The 19,437-nt window shown below is 55.1% G+C and overlaps 1 protein-coding gene across 1 annotated transcript in view; it reads right to left on the bottom strand.

The window, feature by feature from the left end:
* Positions 1-19,437, bottom strand: part of RAB11FIP3 (RAB11 family interacting protein 3) — an 80,908-nt gene that overhangs the window by 1,593 nt on the left and 59,878 nt on the right. The window contains exons 5-13 of the mRNA XM_053213414.1: positions 17,382-17,531; positions 11,127-11,162; positions 7,149-7,242; positions 6,512-6,615; positions 3,495-3,635; positions 1,674-1,755; positions 774-911; positions 363-518; positions 44-184 (exon numbers count right to left, since the gene is read on the bottom strand). Of these exons, the coding sequence (XP_053069389.1) occupies positions 44-184; positions 363-518; positions 774-911; positions 1,674-1,755; positions 3,495-3,635; positions 6,512-6,615; positions 7,149-7,242; positions 11,127-11,162; positions 17,382-17,531 (1,042 nt within the window). The remainder of the gene's footprint in view (positions 1-43; positions 185-362; positions 519-773; positions 912-1,673; positions 1,756-3,494; positions 3,636-6,511; positions 6,616-7,148; positions 7,243-11,126; positions 11,163-17,381; positions 17,532-19,437) is intronic.

Here is a 19,437-nt window from a genome sequence, read left to right as displayed (position 1 = left end):
AGACTGTGGCACATCCCGGTGGCCGGGCCTGGATGGGCCTTACCTCATCTCGGGAAACGGAGCTGATCTCCGCAGCCAGGGACTCTGAGAAGGACGTGGAGAAGAGGTTCTTGGCACCCTGGATGCTCAGGTTGATGATCTGCCCATTGAGCTCATCATTCTGCTCCTTCAGGTTACGGTTATCCTGAATAGGGGACACGACAGGGTCGCTCCTGGGGCGGGGGGCCCCCACTAGTGGCTGAGCCCGTACGGGGAGTGGCTGGAGCGGCCTCTGGCTCGGGCACCAGCTCCCTGCGTGCCCCCTGCCCCATGCTGGGATCCTGGAAGCTTCTGCAGGGATACAGGGGTGTGGCTGCCCGCACCTGCTTCAACCTGCGGACTTCCTGCTCCAGCTCGCTCTCGCGGGTGCGGCTGTTGTACTCCTGCAGACCCATGCTGCTGCCCCGGCCCCTCCTCTGCTCGGCCTCCAGCTTGAAGAGCTGCAGGTGCTCCAGCTGCTTGCGCAGGTCCTCGATCAACTGCAGGCAACCACAGGGTGAGCAGGCCTTCGGGCACCCGAGGCAGCAAGTGCCAGCTCAGCCCTCAGCTTCAGAACCTCTGGGTCAGTCTGAGCGCCACGTCCGAGTGGGAGGACAATGCCAGCCACGCTTCCCAAACACCACCTCACGCCCAGCACCACATGGCCGCCGGCTGCAGGTCTCAGGATGTGGAGGGCACAGGCACGGACCCCACGCAGGGAAGCAGGTCCCACCCCTACCGGGTGCCACGCTCACCTCCTGGGTTGCCTCCTTGTCCCTCTGGAACTGGTGCCTCTCGTGGCTCAGCCTGTCCCCCAGCTTCCTCCTGTTCTCCTGCTCATCACTGAGCCGCAGGGATAACTCTTCCATCTCATCCAGCAACTTCTGCTTCTCCTGTGGAAATAAGCCTGCCTGCTGCCCCAACCACACAGCTTTCCCGAGTCTTCCGTGGCCCCCGGGCTCAGCCCACAATGGCTGCGTCTCAGCCATCCCATCACCCGGGCATGGTGCTCCTGGGGCAGTGCTGACCCCGAGCACCGCGCCTGCAGGTGTGCCTGGGGTGCTCTTGGCGCAGGGTGTCTGCACAGGCCACAGACACTGTTCCTCAGGCGAGGCAGGGCAGAAAGGATCCATGCAAGAGCAGGATCTGACCCACGGCTGCCCAGAGGGAATAGTTCAGGGGAGTCAGAGCCCAGGTGGTCTTAGATGTTCTCCGGGTTCGGAGCTTCCCAGGGGACATGTGACCGGGAGGGGAGAGGAGGGGAGGAGAGGCTTCTCGAGTGAACAGCTGCAGGACAGGGCACGAGGGGTCCAGCTGGAGTCAGCCCCTGGAGGACATCATCCCTGGATTCGGACCACGGGTTAATCTAAACTGAACTCTTGGATCCGTGAGAAAGCTGGGAAGCCAGGCGGGGACCGAGCTGTCCTTGTCCTCACCATATGGGGCCGGTGGGCCCAGGGTAACAGCTTGCGCTACGGAGCAGCATAGCTTCCTGGCCTCTGGTCACACCCCGTGGCTGGCCGTGTGGCTGCCTCGCTTCAGAGGACCCATGAGGTGCAGAGGGTGGCAGGCCCGTGAGCCGGCCTGGCTGACCGTGTATCCACGTGTGACAGCGCTGGCCTCCACCCACTCTGTGCTCCCCACTGACCGCTCACCTCCTCCAAGCGCTCAATGTTGGCCTTCAGACACGGCGTGCAGGACCTTAGCTCTCCGTTCTCCTCATCTAGCTGCTGCAGCCTGGGACACAAGAACAAAGCTGGGACTTCAACCCAGGAAACGTGGCTCCTTGGGGCAAGGGAGACCCAGTGTCTTGGCAGCCCTGCCAGGAGCTGCCTAGGGAGCCACAGAGGCCTCCTCAGATGCTCCGACCCTACGTACCACTCAAGTGCTCTGGGCCCAAGCTTTCCCTTACGCTGGGATAGTTATTAAATACACTTGGGGGGTCAGGGGCTCAGTCGATGGAGCACCCGAATTTGGGTCATCATCTCACAGTTCACGAGTTCAAGCTCCCATGTCTGGCTCTGTGCTGACAGCTCAGAGCCTGGAGCCTGCTTCTGATTCTGTGTCTCCCTCTCTCTCTGCCCCTCCCCCACTTGTGCTCCGCCTCTCTCTCTCTCTCTCTCAAAATTAAACAAACATTAAAAAAAATACCCTTGGGGTTGGGGATACTTTGGGGTTTACAGAAAAGTTGCAGACATGGCGTGGAGTCCCTGTGGGCCTGGCCAGTACTGCTTCCTGCATGGCATCTGCCCGTCATGTGGTCACGTGGCGCCTTTACCACAGCCCTGCGGGGTATACTAGTCATCAAACCATGGACTTCATGTCATCTCCCAATCGTGCCCTCCAGTCTCTGGGCCACACTGCACACGCTGCCTCGTCTGCTTTGTCCCCTGGGGTCTGTGGCAGTCTCCCGGCCTTTCCTGACTTTTCGTGGCCTTGACAGTTCTGAGCAGTTCTGGTCACTTATTTGGTAGTGTCCCTCACGCTGGGTTGATCTGGTGTTTCCCGTGATGAGACGGGTCATTGGGGGGGAGGTGCCCTTCTCGTCACCAGATCGGGTGTCTGAGTCCTCACGACTCCCCACAGGTGATGCTGACCTGGATCGCCTGGTGAAGGTGTGTTTCCGGGTGTGTCCTGTGTCGGGTGCATTTTCCCGTCCCTTCTCTGTCCTCTGGAAGCCGGAATCTGGGCCCGGCTGAACCCAGAGCAGCACCCCACTGTGTCTACATGCCAGGGGGCCTCGTGTCCAGGTGGCTGGCACAGCCCTGCAGGCAGCCCCTCCTGCACCCCTACTCTTAAAAACGCACAGGAGCTCTTCTCCAGTAAAGTCCAAAGCACCCCAGCATTAGGAGTGGGGGAGGGACACTCGGGCTGCAGAGCCTGGAAACCCGCTCATCTAGTTACACCTGCTGTGTCCCGAATTCGGGAAGTGGCTCCGGCTCAGCTATGAAATGAGCCATCAGATGCCCTCGCCCTCTCTGACCTTGGGGAGGACCTCTGGGGAGCTCTCAGATGGCCTGTTCAAGCATTTCTCCGCTGACGGACACGCGGGCTCTCTCTCCCCAATGCTGTAAGACCCCCCGCTCACAGAGACAACCATACACGTGTGCCGCCATGTCCGGCCTATACCCCGCGTGGTGGCTGCTGCTGCTCCCGGGCCTTGACAGGCTGTCTCATGCAGGGCGTGCAAACCCACGCTGTTTTCCCCACTTTTCCTGACTCTTCAAAGGTTCCTACCTCCGGAGCAGCACAAAGGCACTGCGTCAAGTTGTCTGCAAGAGGCCTGGAGTTCTGACTAGGAGAACCCCAACTAGAGACGGACTCAGAAGGACATCCACGTAGGGTCAGTCTTTGAATTGTGACACTGAGCACTTCTACAGCTTTCCTCACGCGGGCTTTCCCTTTCTCTAACATCGGCTTTATTCTAAGACACCGGATGTGCTGGGAGGGGCAGCCACCGGGGCTGCACGCCCCACCTGGCCTGCAGGCTCTCCACCTCGATGCTGCGCTCCCGTTCCATCCTGCACACGAGCTCCCGGTGCCTCCGCGCCTCCTCCAGCGCCATCTCACAGGCTCTCAGCTCCTGCTCCTTCAGCTGCTCCTCAAGGGCATTGGCTCTGTGAAGGCGAAGAGAAGGAGGGGCAGCAGAGAAAGAGAGACGACCCCACCCCCCAACAGCTCTGGTCAAGGATGGTTCTGAAGGAGGGGTCGTATCCCCCAGACAGCCTCGGCCTCCCATGCCCGCACCCGGGGCCTCGAGATGGTGGCAAAGTTGTGACAGCAGGGACGGTCTCCAGCGCTCTCGGGAAGCTCGCTCGGCCTGTGGCCAGGAGACCCTCCCAGGGGCACAAGCCCACCAGGTGTCCGCCCCCGGGAGCACCCTGCACGGACACTGTAGGCTGAGCACCCAGGTCACCCATGGGAGAGGCACGGGTGGGTGTTAGCAGTAACCTGAGACAAAGGAAACGTGCACATGGGGGCCCTGACCCCGGCACCTTCCCAGACCACCATGCCCACGTGCAGGAAGCAGGGAATGCCCATCCCAGAGAGAAGGGCTCGGGGCCCTGCCCATGGAGCCCACATCCACAAGCTGTCGATGCACACAGGGCTTCTCAACCTCCTTGGGGTGCCTCACACGTAAGAGTGAACGGAGAGCCCAAGATCACCAGACACCATGGGAAAGGTGTTGACACAAAGTGGCCAAAGCAAACAGAGAAAAAGGACCTCATGCAGGAGAAAGCCCTATAACCCAGGCCTCAGAGCAAAGACACTGCTTCCAGGAAACAGGAACAGGACACCAGAAGGGAATTTACAAAGTGATTCTCAGAAATTAAAAACATGAGAAGAAAAAATTTTAAATTCAACAGGAGAGCTGAAGAAAAAAAACAAGGATATTAGAATTTTAAAAGACGGAAATGACAAAGAGAATAGAAAAGTAAAGAAAATGAGAAAGTCCAGAAGGTCTAACGTTAGATTAACAGAAGTTCAGACGAATAAGAAAATGGAACAAGCCGTGCAGAGAAATAATTCTAGAAACCTTCCCAAAGCGGAGGCACAGCTTCCAGATTTAAAGGCTGGAAACCACGTGCCAGCACAGGAAATGAGACCCTTCCGGCATCCAGGCAGAGAACTCAGACCCCACAGAGGGCAGGAAGAACAGGAGCGCCAGGCTTGCAGTCACAGTGTGGTCAGAAGGCCCAGAGCCTGCCTGCCAGGTCCCGGGGACCCCTGCTTTGGAACAACTCCAGACCCAGTCACACTGGCAGCGGACACGCACGTTGCAGACACACGAGCCCTCACAGAACCTGCTTCTCTCCGCCCGCCCCAGGTGATCATCCGGGGTGGTGATCCAGAAAGTACGAAGCTGAGCACCAGAACCTGCATGGGGTGGGGTCGCTGGGATGGCGGGAAAGGCAGCAGAAGCATGCTGTTTTTAGGAGAGCTCAGTCAACACCTAAAGAAATACCACAGGTTTGGACGTGGCAAGCCCCGGGGCACAGCACGTGGACTTTCCACTCCATACGTGGATAACTGATAAGTGTCATCAGATCAAATGAAGCCTCACCGGTCAGCTTGAGAAATGAGTGCGGTGGCCCATCCATGTCCCTCTGGACGCGAACAAGGAGGGAGAACACGCGCCTCCAGAGATGTGGCAGATGCTCTGTGCAGCACTGGAACCAAGCCCCTCCACGAGCGTGCTGACCCCACCCAGCTCTGCAGCAAGGCCACGGGCAGACCCTCCCGTGAGAGCCTGGAAGGCGTGCAGCTGCCTAGCCCAGGCCCTCGACTACATAGGGAACCTGTTTCTACTGTTAAAGTGACATACGGAGTATGCGTGCAGTAACACGACTCGTTCTAATTCTCAGCATCCAAAGAGGAGACCGGAGGACGGGTGGGGAAGGTCAGTGCCTTCCAGGATGAACATATCACGGCAGGGGCCAAGCATCCCCTGGAGCCGTGAGTGCACGTGGGCCTGTGTCCTGCCATCGGGAACACTCACAACACCTACTCAGAGGAGCCTGAGATCACAGAATGTGTGGCAGAGCCAGGCTCAGGCCTGGGCCCAGGTCCAGGCCGCCCGGTGAGGAAAGAGCCTCCAGCCTTCCCCCTGTCTCCAGGGCCTCCCCACACTGTCTCGTCCCCACAATTCCGTTTGTGTCCCCGTGACACCCAGCTGCATGCAGGCACAGCCCAGGAAGCTGACGCTCCTGAGCCAAACCCATGCTGCAGGAGACACGTCTTCCCTTATACTGGGTGTGAGGCTACATGGCAGGAGTGGTTCCAAAATGCAGACAAAACAACGGTGGGGGAGGTCAGCACGGATGCCCAGCTGAGCCAGACTGTGCATCCCGTCTGCCGGTGGCTCCCGCTCTCCTCCCATCCCTGCAAGAGCCCGCGTGCTCCAGGGTGGGTCCAGCTCCCCAGTGCAGGAGCTCTGGAGGCCCTACCCTTCCTGGCCCCACTGGCTGGCTCTGACAATGGCCTGTGCCTCAGTGTCCTCGCCTGCGAGATGGCACATTAGGTGGCATCTGCCTCACAGGACACGGTAGAGGGGACGATACGGGTGTACCAAGCACAGCAACAGTCACAGAGCAGCAAGCCCATCTCCAGGCATATCTGGGCCAGGACAGGTTCTCGGAAACAGGGACACACATCGGGGACCCTACCAGAGAGTTCCATGACTCTCCACATGCGACCTCTGCCTCTGCCAGCCTCTCCTGGACACCCTGCGCAGGCAGCTTGGGTGCTGGCTGCCATACTTCTGAGACGTGAGCTGGTGCCTCCCTTTGGTCTCCCCTGGGGCCGGACACACGCCGGGGGCGGGGGCAGCACTAAGTGGGAACCGCGCTCGGGAGGCCGCTGGCACCATCCCCTGACCTGGATCCCGGTGGCTGGTGGAGGGGCACTTCCACGTGTGAGCCACATCGTGGCAGCAAGGGGGTTGCGGGGTCACACGCGGACAGGCAGCCAGGGCCACGGACGCCCTCCTCACCTGTGCACGAGCTGGAGGTTCTCCTGCCGCAGCCGGCTGTGCTGCTCCCCGCTGGCAGCCGTGTCCTTCTCCAGCTCCGACACTCGTTTCTCCAGGAAGACGACCTCGGGAGTGACATAGGGGCTTCAGAATCAGGAGGCGGTGTCCACTGGGTGGGACCGAGGTCCGTCCAGCTCATGGAGGAAGCAAGCAGGGACCCGGGAAGAGCTGCGGGTATTGTGCCACTCCTCCTCATTTCTGGCTGAGCTGGCCCTTGAGAAACCTGGGGTCGCTTCCACAGCATGGCTGTCCTGCCCCAAGGAACCCCCCACACGGACTCTCTGGGAACTCTGACTCCACACGTTGTCTGGCTCTGTGGTCACCACCCTGAAACCTCGAGCACCCCCAGATTCTGCCTCCAGGAGCCAGGGGAACAGAGTCCCTGCGCGTCGGTGCAGCCAGATGGGCCCAAAGACAGATACGGCTGACAACCGGCCTCTCCATGCACAACGGGAAACGCTCCTTCCACTGCACAGTCACTGGGGCCTCTGATGAGGCTGGCACCCCCCCACCCCAGCATGGCCTGCATCCCAAGGCGGCAGCACCGTCGCATGTCCTCAGACCTGGCTGTGCCATCTGCAGGTGGTCCAGGGCCTACCTTATCAGCAATGTCCTCTTCCATGCCCTCCACAGGGTCTGGGGCAGGGTCCTGTAGGGCCTCCACCGTCAGGGCCCCTGACTGGTGCAAGTACCTGTGGAGAAGAAACAATAGCCCAGTCCAGAAAAGGTCCTTTAGCAGAGCACAGCAAGGAAAAGTCACTAGCTCTATAAACATGAGCATCTGTTGGGCTGAACACCAGAAGCCAGCACCACGGGCCCAGGCTTCCACCAAAGGGGGTCCCGGCAGGACACAGCCACCCAAGGGCCACAGGATAGCCCCGCTGCTCTTTGGAACCTGACGTCCTGGCCGCCTTCCTGGGAAGCTAATGGATGAGGGTACTTTGTCCTCAGGTAATAAAACACGACTTCATTCCTCTCTCTGATATGAACTAATCTCCTCTCGGCCACAGGCCCGTGAAACATTAATTCGGGATCATACCTTCTGCATGCGGCATCACCCACATGCACTCTTGCTACCTGGTTTTCAAACACACTCCTTACGTGGCAGTAACAGCAAGAGACCAGGGGTCTCTTTCAGGGCCGCACGTGGAGTTTCTCCCGGGGTCAAGCTTGGGAAGACGCGCAGACGCAAGCACCCCTGCGGGCGCAGACGCAAGCACCCCTGCGGGCACAGCCCCGCACTGTGGACCACGCCAGGTGGACCTGCAGAAGCGCCCTCAGTACCCTCAGAGGCCCTCCTTCGTTCCCCAGCCACTGGCGCCCTAGCAGGTGCTCAGCAAACTATGTTCACAGTCACCCCAGAGGCAGTCTCACTGGGTGACACTGTATCAGCTTAATTTACCTGCACTTAAAACTCTCAACCATTTGCACAGAGTCCCGGCAGCAAGTCTACCCACGCTGACCCAGGCTCCAAACTCAGTAGCCTGATGCTCAGAGCTGTGTGGCCTTGAGAAAGCCACTTACCTCTCTGAGCCTTACTCTCCTATAAAATGGGGATCACGAGCTATTATGAGGTGTAAATGAGGTTGTATAAATAAACAGCTCCTTTTAAGGACACAACACAGGATAAGAATTCAATAAAATGCTATTAAAAACTACACTGAAGATTTCTACGTTATCAAAGGCATGAAATTCTATTTCGTTTTTAGCACTTACTGAGCTGATACATTCCTTAAATCTGTTTCCAGATATGTTCTAAGGGGAACACAAAAGGAGGACATCTTCACCCCTGGGGATAAGAAGTCCAGCGGAGGTGTCCTGGGTGGGACACTGAGCACCTTTCTGTGGATTTCATCTGATTCCCTGAAGGGTGCTAAACCCAAAGGGCCATCCTGTTTTTGTCCAACTGCTGTGTTTAAATACCCCTCCATGACTTTGGCCCCAACATGGGTTCCTAATATGTGGCCTCACCGTGTGGCCCCTTTAGGCCTTGTTTATCTAAATCCACCACCACGCAGGAGACCCACCAGGAGAGGGCGGCTGTGGGAGATGCCTGATGCACCCCAAGGGTGCCTTCTGTGCATGGCAGCCGTCAGCCCTATGGCCATCCCGCTGGTGCTGCCCCGTCCTGAGGTCGGCTGTGCTGTGTGCGGGTTCCTCTGGGTCCTTGTATGCACACTGACCCCAGAACCACTTCCATCTAGGCCAGGCACACAGCCAGGTCTCAGAGGCCAGAGCTGGAGGTTCCAAACCACACGGTCCAGTGCCACATGCAAAGGGTTGAGACAATGTGAACAGCGAAAGCACCTGTGACTGAGTTTTCCTTTGAATTCTAGTGGTGGTTTGAAGCGTAAAATGGCAGATTAAAATCGTGTGTGCGTGTGTGCGTCTGCGTGTGTAGACTGTAAATATGCTGTTTGTGAACCAAACTATAAACAGTCGCAGACTAGACTTTTTCATACCAAGTGGTATCTGTGAAGGAAAGATCAAATTCTCGGAGGGTATTTCAAAGGAGCAGGCAGAGAGAGACTAAGAGCTGAGGTAGCACGGGCCCAGGGACCCCAGGGCCTGTCCACATCCTGGATGCAGGAGGCTGGGGGGGAGAGCTTTTACCTTCTTTCCTGTCACCATCTGTAGGCCGTCTGGGGTGGAACATGGTGGGGAGGAGGAAAGCAATGGCAAACTTGTAACAAACGTGTAGTTTGGACTACACGTTATGTTCCCTGGAGTCTCGATGCTCCTCTACAAGGGGGTTGGTGAGAACAAGTGCAGAAAAGGGTTGACAACCTTCACCTCTGCTTCCGCTAAACCCCTAAGACACTAGAAAAAGAAACACAGGAGGTTCCCACGCCAAGGGCAAAGAAGAGACTAGGCCGTACCAGAGAAAAGGTGCCCACGCTGGAAGTGGGTAGGAGGGCTGCGGCCAGCCAGGGAGGCGCTGGCAGCCGGCCCGTCCCTCTGGAGAACCCAGGGAGGCCCAGCACCTGAGACCACACAGGAGTGGCTCCAAACCACACCCTTACAGAGGAGGAGAGCCGCACACACGGGCCCAACACAGATCCCCTTCCGGGACACCAGCCGGCCCGAGGCCTATCCACACCACACGTGGGCCAGAGGCCACCTGCCAGCTGTAAGCAACCACAGCAGCACGGACAGCAGCAGCCCCAGTTGTGAGGGAAAAGTCTCTAGAAAGACGGCCCGGACCAGGACATGGGGAAGAGACACGGAGAAAACGCTGTGGCTGTCCCAGGAGGAACCAGAGCAGAGGCACACGGGGCAGCAAGGAGGTTCCAGAGGGAGGATGGGGGATGGATGAAGCTATCCAACAGCCTAAGAAAGGTCCACGGGACCAAGGGGTGGAGACTCCCAGACCTAAACGGTCTATCATTCTGTCCAGCATAATTAATAGGAAGGACTCATGAGACTTATCACAAAGTTTCTAAACTTCAGGGATAGAGAAAACACCTGAAAATTCAGCTTCCAGGGAGAAAGCTGCGAAGAAAACGTGAAAGCCTCAGGGCCCTGGCAGCAGCCCTAGCGCTGGGAGGTACTGGGCGGTGTGTGCACAGCTCCTCAGAGGAGGGGCTCCCAACCTCAAATTCTGTATGAAGTCACACACGGGAGTCAAGTATCCAGCAAGGTCTCAAAAATGTATCTCCTGGACACCTCTTTTCTAAAGAAGCTACAAGATATGCCGAACAAAAAACACGTAGATAAAAGAAGGGAGACGGGTTCAGGGAGCAGCATGACCCCAGCCCTGAAACACACACTTAGCGCAGGCTGGGGACCACAGTGCTACCGCCCACAGCCGTGGTGCCCATGCAGAGGGCAGAGGCCCTAGCTGGGCAGGGGGGGCAGGGGTGCGGCGAGAAGGTGAGGCAAGTGGCAATATCACAGCCATCACTGAGTCCAGAAGCGGCGACTGTCGGAGAAAGGAAGTAAATGAGCATTCCATGGCTTCCTGTGAGAAACGCTGGCATCAGACAAGCCCGGTGAAAACTGGTGAGCCAGTCCTGGGGGGCACAGGGTACTTGTGCGTGCTGCCACCTCTTACGCAGGAAGCCGACAGGCAGACCCAAAGCTGGGAGGTGGAGAAATGGCCACAAGAGTGTGTTCTTCAGAAACTTGGCATTTGGCTCGCCTCCACCCTCTTCTCACCTTGGAGAGCCAGCGTGGGCGTGAAGGGCAGAGCATCTGAAGGAGGCCGACCCAGACCAGGACTCCGCCACGACCCTCGCGGATAACACCGTGGGCTACCTTACAGCAGACATGACACGTGGGGATGCCAAGGGCCGCCTGAGGACATTTCTGAGAAGACTTGGTAAGATGGGCACAATGCCGGAAGCTTTCAGCACAGACCTCCCTGTCACAAACCAGGGTCTGATCGTGGCGTGGCGGTGGAAACTGGTTTCAGAACCCATCCCCAAGAATTATGTTCAGTCCCAAACCATGAGAGGTGACTTCCAAAAGTTTTAAAAACTTATCTTGGAAGATACTATTTTCTAAACACGTTTTAAAGAGCTATGATTAATGATACATTTCTGAACATCTCCGTAAATAACCAAGGGTCTCCTACCTTGCCACCTTCCTGCTGGAGAGCCGCTTCGCTGGACTGTGCAAAATCAAAATAAACAGGAAAATCGTGTCAGAGAACAGGGAGGAAGGGGAGGAAACAGGAAATTCAGGCTGAAGAGATACGGGGATGGGGCATGTTCACAAGCATGCAGCACCCGCCGAGACCAGCGCCATACACAGAAAGGCCTGCTCAGCAAAACATTCAGGGACACAGGGGACAGTCCCAGGGCCTCGCCAAGTCACGTTTTCCCACTCCCAGAGGTCCCAGATGGAGCCTCGACCAGACCTTAGCTCCGAGGCCGAGCCCAGCACCACACCCACCGGTGGGCTGCACGAGTGCCACGTGCCAAACGCTTACCCTCCAATCACTTGGCCGTCAGAGGCCCCACATGAAATGTGACGTAAGCCTGTTTGTGACAGCAAAGTTCGGACTGGAACTTTAACTCAGGCACTGAAACCTCATGTGCCTGGGCAGTGATCTGGAAGCCCTTCCCACTGCCGCCTTGGGACCCATCGTCCGGCTGACAGAATCCTCTGAGGTGGCAAAAAAGGCCAAACTTACCTTACCTCTCATTTCTGAAGTCCGAGTTTTATTTTCAAATGTAACTGCTAAGCTACCGGCCTCAGCCCACGAGAAGATACACGCCCTCTTCCAACACAAGGACAACCCTCGTCTCCCACGCCAGGAACCAGACCCATGGCGTCTCCCTTCAGCTTGCTCGTCCGAGACACGCCTGCGATTCCGCACAGTTCGGGCAGAAAAACCTGCACTGTGTCAGTTACCAATTTACGGCCGCCCACTTCCAGACTCTTCCTCCCCACTTACTCTGTGGAAAAGGATCGGGGCGGTTTTCCCAGTCTTCCTTTGCCGTGCTCTGCCAGCAGAGGGTGCTGCAGAGGGCCCTCGTGGGAGGGTCCCCATGTGTCCTCGGCTACACCTAGCTTCTGAGAGACACTGGTGGGGCTCACCCCAGATCCTGCCTGGCAGCTTCCCCAGGGGCCAGAGCCTCCCCGGGCAGTTCTGTCATGGAGCGCCTCCGGTACAGGCCGGAGGGCAGATTTCCATCAACTTCTAGAAGGTAAATTCCCAGCAAATTCCACTGGTGTGCCGTCAGGGTGACACCCGCCGCCTGGCCTCTTCACAGCTGCTGTTCCCGCGGGGCCCTCATCGCTCCATCCCTTTGGGGCTACTCACTCATCACACTCCTCACGCCCACTCCTGTGTGTCCCCTCTCCTGGCAGGGCCCCGACTCACACCACATATGTCACCCTAATATCCTGGGGACTTCCTGAGGCTGATGGGACAAGACAGACTCGGTTTACTTATTCAGGGGCTGCACTGCCAGTCCAGTTTTGAGGTTTATAATTTGTAAACAGACCTTATTACTCTTAACTTCTTCTTAGTATTCTTCTTAATTTCTACAAAATGAATTGTTTTCATACAGGCTGTAAGTACCTGGAAAGTATGATCACTGTGGGCACATTCCGAGGTTCACTGGGTAGAAAATATAAATGACATCAAAGCTTCCAAACACAGTTGGGACTAAATCACCTTTCATCATCCACAAACCATAACCGAATACATTTATTTTGAGAATTTCTTGGAAACCAACAAGCAAGATTTAGATCTCCTTAACTTCAGTGTTCAGGACAACTTTCCTGACAGTTGTGTCTTGATGAGAATAACAATTTTAATGGCACATGAACCCACCTTGGTAGGGTCTTTCTCAGGGAATGGCTCAGACTGGACAGAAGGCCCCACTGGACTTGCCGGCCACACTTAGCCACATCCCAGACTCCCTCTCTCAAAAGCGGACCCTAAGAGAGGCGACCCTGGCCGTTATGCGGCAGGTTCTCAACACGGCAAAAGATCACTTCTGCATCAAAAGTCTTCAGAAATGAGAGATGAGACACGTCTTCATGCTTACTCTCAAGAACAGAGATGGCATTCCTGTACTCAAACCCACTTAGCAGGACAGCAGTCTCCATTTGGGAAAGACAGGTGACCCCGCACCAGTCGGGTGGAGGGACCTTCCCGGAGCACTGAACACCCAGCTAACCACATACAAGAAAAGAAGACTAGTTTTCCCTACGGAAGAGCCCAGTGGGTCTTTGAAATCCCTAGTTGCCACAGTTCCCCCAAGTCTCCCTGGAAGGCTAGGTTCTCATCGGTACTGCTGGGACCTCCTCCCAGACTCCCCTGAGGCTTCTGACTGGCCACAAAGAATCTTCTCCACCCAACTGGGCATTTGCTGGATTGCAGTCTGTGTGGTGAGTACTGCACAGAACGTAAGAAAAAGGGGTGAAGACATCAGATGTCCTGAGCTGGAACTGGAGGCCGGTCAGGAGCACAGCAGGGCTCTCAGCCACGGGGACCCACCAGGAAGACCGAGCTGCCCTGGGCTGAGGCCCTAAGGGGACAGGCTCCTCAAGACAGAGGAGGAATTTTTAGAAGACTACTCCAGGGGCGCCTGGGTGGCTCAGTCGGTTAAGCGTCTGACTTCAGCTCAGGTCATGATCTCGCGGTCCGTGAGTTCAAGCCCCGCGTCAGGCTCTGGGCTGATGGCTCAGAGCCTGGAGACTGCTTCCGATTCTGTGTCTCCCTCTCTCTCTGCCCCTTCCCTGCTCATGCTCTGTCTCTCTCTGTCTCAAAAATAAATTAAAAAAACGTTAAAAAAAAAAAAAAAAAAAGACCACTCTAAACAGGCTGAAGCTGTCAGGATGGCTTGCCCTTCTGCCACATTTTATGTAACCTCCCACCAGCCATGTCCCCTCTTTTTCAGACAGCCACTTGAGACTGCCGCCTGGGAGCCCACACCGCTGACCAGCACAAACCATCCCTTCCTGCCCAGTGTGAGAGCTCTTTGTGGGTCACTCACCAACTCTGCTGGCCTGGGGCCTAAATCAACAATATGCTCCATGGACATCAATATGGGCAAGCTACTCAAACATGTTTTCTTTAACTGGAGGGTGTGAAGTTGTGGGGATCCAGCAAAAGGAACGGTCTCCTTCTGGAGCTCCAACCTGAGTAGGGCTGGGTACAGATGGCTGAGAGGGAGGCTAACACTCTGACACAAACCAGAACTGGGAGACGGGGAGGAGGGACAGACCGGGGATGACCAAGGCCAGGGAGCAGCAGGCACATGCTGGGTCCCGGCTGCTTATTTTAAAAACAGGGTAGCAAAGTTGGCACCCTGGGTGTAGAGATTACTTAAAAATAAAAATCTTAAGGGCACTTGGGTGGCTCGGTCGGTTCAGCATCTGACTCGTGACTTCAGCTCAGGTCATGATCTCATGGTTTGTGGGTTCAAGCCCCACACAGGCTCTGTGCTGGCAGTGTGGAGCCTGCTTGGGATTCTCTCTCCCCCTCTCTCTGCCTCTCTCCTGCTTGAGTGCATGTGCTCACTCTCTCTCACAATAAACTAACAAACATTTTTAAAAATATATTTAAAAAAATAAAAAAACTTTAAAGAAACAACATATAGAGGAAAAAAAACCCCAACAACATAAAGTAATAAGTTCAAGGAAGAGCTCACGGGATGTAAACATATACTCCTGAAAGCTGTTACGAATGTGTTTTTTTTAAAGACCAAATCTCACTTTAAATTTCCCAAAGCTCTTTCATGTGACTCCCAGTTATAGATACCTTTTAGTAAAATGAAACATGTATCTCTTTCCGGGTGCAGACTCTCTTTCCTAGGTTGGGTTCCCTCTCCCAGGACACACAGCATGGGAAGGGAGTCTCCTCCCTTGGGAACAGAAGCAGTGGCTCAGGCTGCAGCACACACCCAGGGTGGCACATGCACAGGGCGAGGAGGGCAGACGCTCAGCACATGCAGGGTTGGGGTGGGGGGGGAGGCAGGGGAGGGGTCCTGCCTCCGGGCTGCGGTTCAGCCCAGACCGAGAGAGCAGCGCCTCCAGCCAGACCCACTAGCAGGAGCTGTGGGTAACTGCAGTCTCCCTCCCACTTGAACAGAGCAAGGCCAGGCACTAGTCAGTTACCTATTCTTTTCAAGATCGTTCAGGCGAGCAGAAAGATCCTCAAGGCGGTTGATTTGTTTGTGGCACTGGCTACAGTAAAACTCAAAAGCCTCATCAGTGAGGATGCTGTGCAGCTTTGCGGCAAGCGGATCAGTGCTAGAAAGACGAGAAGTGTCAGTTCAGAAGACAGCGAGGACCCGTCAGGTTATCTGTGACCCCACAGAGGGGCTGGACAAAAGCACTGTGTCAGGCTATGGAACATTCTGGCTCTTGCTTTTAGACTGCTGTGAGCCCACCTCCCTCAAGCATCACCTCTAGGACCGGTGACACACACCAGCTGGCCACACATCTGCTCCTTCCTGGTCAGGTGCTCAGAGGAAATAGGTAGCCCATGGGCTTCATTGTAAAACACAAACTCTTCTTTAACAAGAAGCGAAATGACTGGAGATGCTGCTGCCTTGTCCTTTGTCAAAAACACACCAGTGTGAGAGCAAAGCACACGTCTCCAGGTGGGGCTTAACTTACTGTACTGCAGCTCCTTTACTCGCTGCTCTAAAGCCCACCAGTGTCAGAATTATGCATGGATGATGATCACCAACACAATTCTGTCATTTTTAAGGCCTTCATTAAAAACTCAGGATTCAGGGGCACCTAGGTAGCTCCAGTAGGTTGAGCGTCTGAGTCTTGACTTTGGCTCAGGTCATGATGCCACGGTCCTAAGACTGAGCATCGGGCTCTGTGCTGAGCATGGAGCCTGCTTGGGGTTCTCTCTCCCTCTCTCTGTGCTCCCGCCCTGTACATGCACCCGCTCTCTTTCTCAAAAATAAATTAATTGGCTAAATAAAATAACTCAAGATTCTGTTTTCCTCCCTGTGATCTAATTTAAATGGACTTTCAGAGCACTGGCGGGACACCCACTACAGGAAGATGAAAGCAGGAAGGCAGTGATGTCCTTGAGACATTAGGACCTGCTGGCTTTTGGAAGCTGGTTTGGAAGTTCCACGTGAAGACAGGTTGAAGGGAAATATTAGTGGTAGCGCAGAAGTTACACCTGAGACAGAAAATAGTGAAAAGGCTGGCTGGGAGGCACAGATGAGCAGACCAGAAAGACTCCCCAACTAGACAGACACGGGGTTAGCAGCGTCCAGTCCTTGGCCTCTGCCTCACACCACCACGAACACGCACGTGGAAAGAAAAGCTGCTAAAACCACGGACATATTTCGCTCACACCAACTCCCAGAGGCTCGCCACAGAGGCCCTCTCCCGGGCCGCAGGTCCTCTGGGCCAGGGCAACGGTCTCGGCAAAAGAAGGGCCTCACGGTTGCAGGTTCAGAGATACTCGGCTTCCGCTGTCGGCAAATAGAGAGGGTTTGAGGAACCTGGCGCCAAGCGGATCCGCGACTGGCGCAGAGCAGCCGCTGAGCCAGGCAGGACCTCGCCGGCACAGGCAGGCACGTCCTCAGATGGGCCAGTCACCAGCAAAAGACTGCCAGGTCCACAGGCCCCTTGTTTGGACACACGCAGAGCCCTAAGAGAAAGGTGGGCTGGAGAGGATCTACTCCATGAGCGAAGGTCTCACCCTTTAGACCTAGCACCTCGGCCTACTCATGCAGAAATGTTCCAGACAATTTGGGCATGAATCCAAAGAATCACTTGCGATGTTAAAGCCCCCGCAGAGGCTGATCAAAGGGTACAAACGTGCAGCTGCAAGAGGAGTAAGGTCTAAGGCTCGAACGTAGAACGTGGTAACTACACGGTATCATGTACTTGAAATCGCTGAGTAGACCGTAAATGTTCTCTCTCACACGCACGTGTACGCACGGATACATACACGTATGTTCTCACACACATGTACACGCAGACACACAGGTGTTTTCTCTCACACGCGTACACACACGTTCTCTCACACGTGCACACAGATATATAATGTACATGTGGTCTCTCTCACATGTGTACACACATGTACATGTTCCCACACGTGTACACGCGATGGTCTTCCACACGTGTGTACACGTGGACACGCATACACGCTCTCTCGCGCGTGTATGCCAATACATGCATACATGTTCTCTCACATACGCACACGTGGTCTCACACATGTGTGCACGGAAACACACACATGGTCTCACATGTGTTCATACGGATAGTCACACATTCATGTTCTCCCACATATGTGCATACATGCACACATGTTCTCTGGCATACATGCATGCACACGTTCCCTCACACGCGTGCACACACACACATATGCCAGGGCAGTGCAGGGCTGCATTACCTGGGGGTGAGGAAAGCGGGGTCTCTGCAGTCATGCTCCCCATTGCAGAGGGTCTCCAGGGACAGCTCTGCCTCACTGCCCTCACCATAGTCCTCAAAATGCTCCTCGCCACCTATCACCGTGACGACGGACTGGCTGTGCAGGTGGGATCTGCAAAGGCAACACAAAAGCAGCGCACTGTGACTGGTGGCTCCAGAACCGATGTTGTGATGGCACCTTCCAGCAGAGATGTGCTACTAGCCACAGGCTTGGGTTCAAACATTGTAGTAGCCACATTAGAAAGAAATAAATGAACAGGTGAGATTGATTTTAACAACATATTTTAACATATCCCAAATATCATCATTTCAGAAGCAAGACTCTTTATTCTTTATTCTGTAACAACTATTGGAAACCGGGAGTTCACCATACACTTCAGCGCGTCTCCTGCAAATGCACCTGTGCCCCTACCAGCAGCTGCTGTCTTCACACAGCTGCTGGAGAGTGTGCGCGCAGACGTCTGCTGGGATGTGGAGTTCAGAACAGCAGGATTCCAAGCAGGGAAGGTGAAGGGTTTGCTAGCACCCAACCTTCTGAGAGAGAGGTCACTCCTGCACACCCGCTTTCCAGAGCTTCCAGAGCACTAGGTGCCCTGGCACCGCCGGAGGCTGGCAGAAGCTGAGCCAGTGCTGGGAGGCCCAGCGCTTCACCAGGGACGACAGGAAACAGCTGTGGCTCCACCAGCACCTCCACCAGGGTTGGATTAAGCTCATCACCACTAACGGGCACACGAATCTGAGAGCTGCCCCTTTCCAAAGGGGAAAGGGGCCTCGGGGAACCAAGTGAGGGTCTCACAGGCAGAGTCAGGGACAGAAATGGGTCCCTGTGCACGCCCCCAAGACCATCACGGCTGCTCAACCCTCGGAGCACGCGCCCACTGCCCACCCAGAAATGCACGTGCCCACAGAGCAGTCCTGAAGCCACTCAGAACAAATCCCGTGGTCTTACACACACTCGCTTTCAGGAACAAGGAAACCTGAGTAAACTGAGATGGGGACGATCTCACTTCTCATCATCCTGAGGCATATACATAAATGCATTGAAATTCAGATACGTGGACAGAGATACTATATTCAAAGACTGAAGATCTGACAATGTGAAGATGTTGATTCTCCCCAAATTCATCTATAATGAACACAACCCTAACCCAAATCCCAGCGAATGCCTCTGTCCTGAAACCAACAAGCTGATTCTAAAACCCACATGGAAAGGCCAAAGGGCCAAAAAGCACCAACACAGCCTTGCAGCCTTGAAGAACAAGGCTGGAGGACTTACACAGACAGTGCAATCTACAACACGCTGGGGTCCAAGACTATGTGGTACTGATCTGAGAATGGACAGAACAGAGTGCACGGTCCAGACACAGCTCCACACACTCAGCCACCTCACCTCGCAGGACCAAGGTGACACCAGACAGTGAGGGAAGGAGGAATCTTTTCAAAACTGAGGCTGAATCGAATGGATACCCATTTGGGAGATGACCCCTATCTCACACCACACACAAAAAGTCAGTTATGGGGAGATTACAGATCTGAACACAGAGGTGAAACAAAGTAAACATCATAGTTGTGTGAAGTAAGCAAAGATTTCTTTTTTTTTTTTTTAATGTTTGTTTTGAGAGAGAGACAGAGAACGAGCACGAATGTAATGGGGGAGGGGCAGAGAGGGAGACACAGACTCCAAAGCAGGCTCCAGGCTCCGAGCTGTCAGCAAGAACCCAACGTGGGGCTTAAATCCAGGAACCATGAGATCATGACCCGAGCCAAAGTCAGACACTTAACTGACTGAACCACCAGGCGCCTCAGTAAGCAAAGGTTTTTAGAACAATACAGAGGTGCTAGCCACAAAATAGGAATGGATGAACTGGGCCACAGTAAGATTAAAAACACATGTTCCTCAAAGACACTAGCAGGAAAGTGCAAAGGCAACCTACAGAGTAGGAAACACATCCCTGTTATACACATCCCAGAGAAAGCACTCATATCTAAAATATATACAGAATTCCTACAAATCAGTA

This window comes from Acinonyx jubatus, chromosome E3 (genome assembly GCF_027475565.1).
Source record: "Acinonyx jubatus isolate Ajub_Pintada_27869175 chromosome E3, VMU_Ajub_asm_v1.0, whole genome shotgun sequence".
Lineage (NCBI taxonomy): Eukaryota > Metazoa > Chordata > Mammalia > Carnivora > Felidae > Acinonyx > Acinonyx jubatus.
Note: the sequence above shows the minus strand (reverse complement) of the source record. Positions and strands in the feature narration are given on the sequence as shown.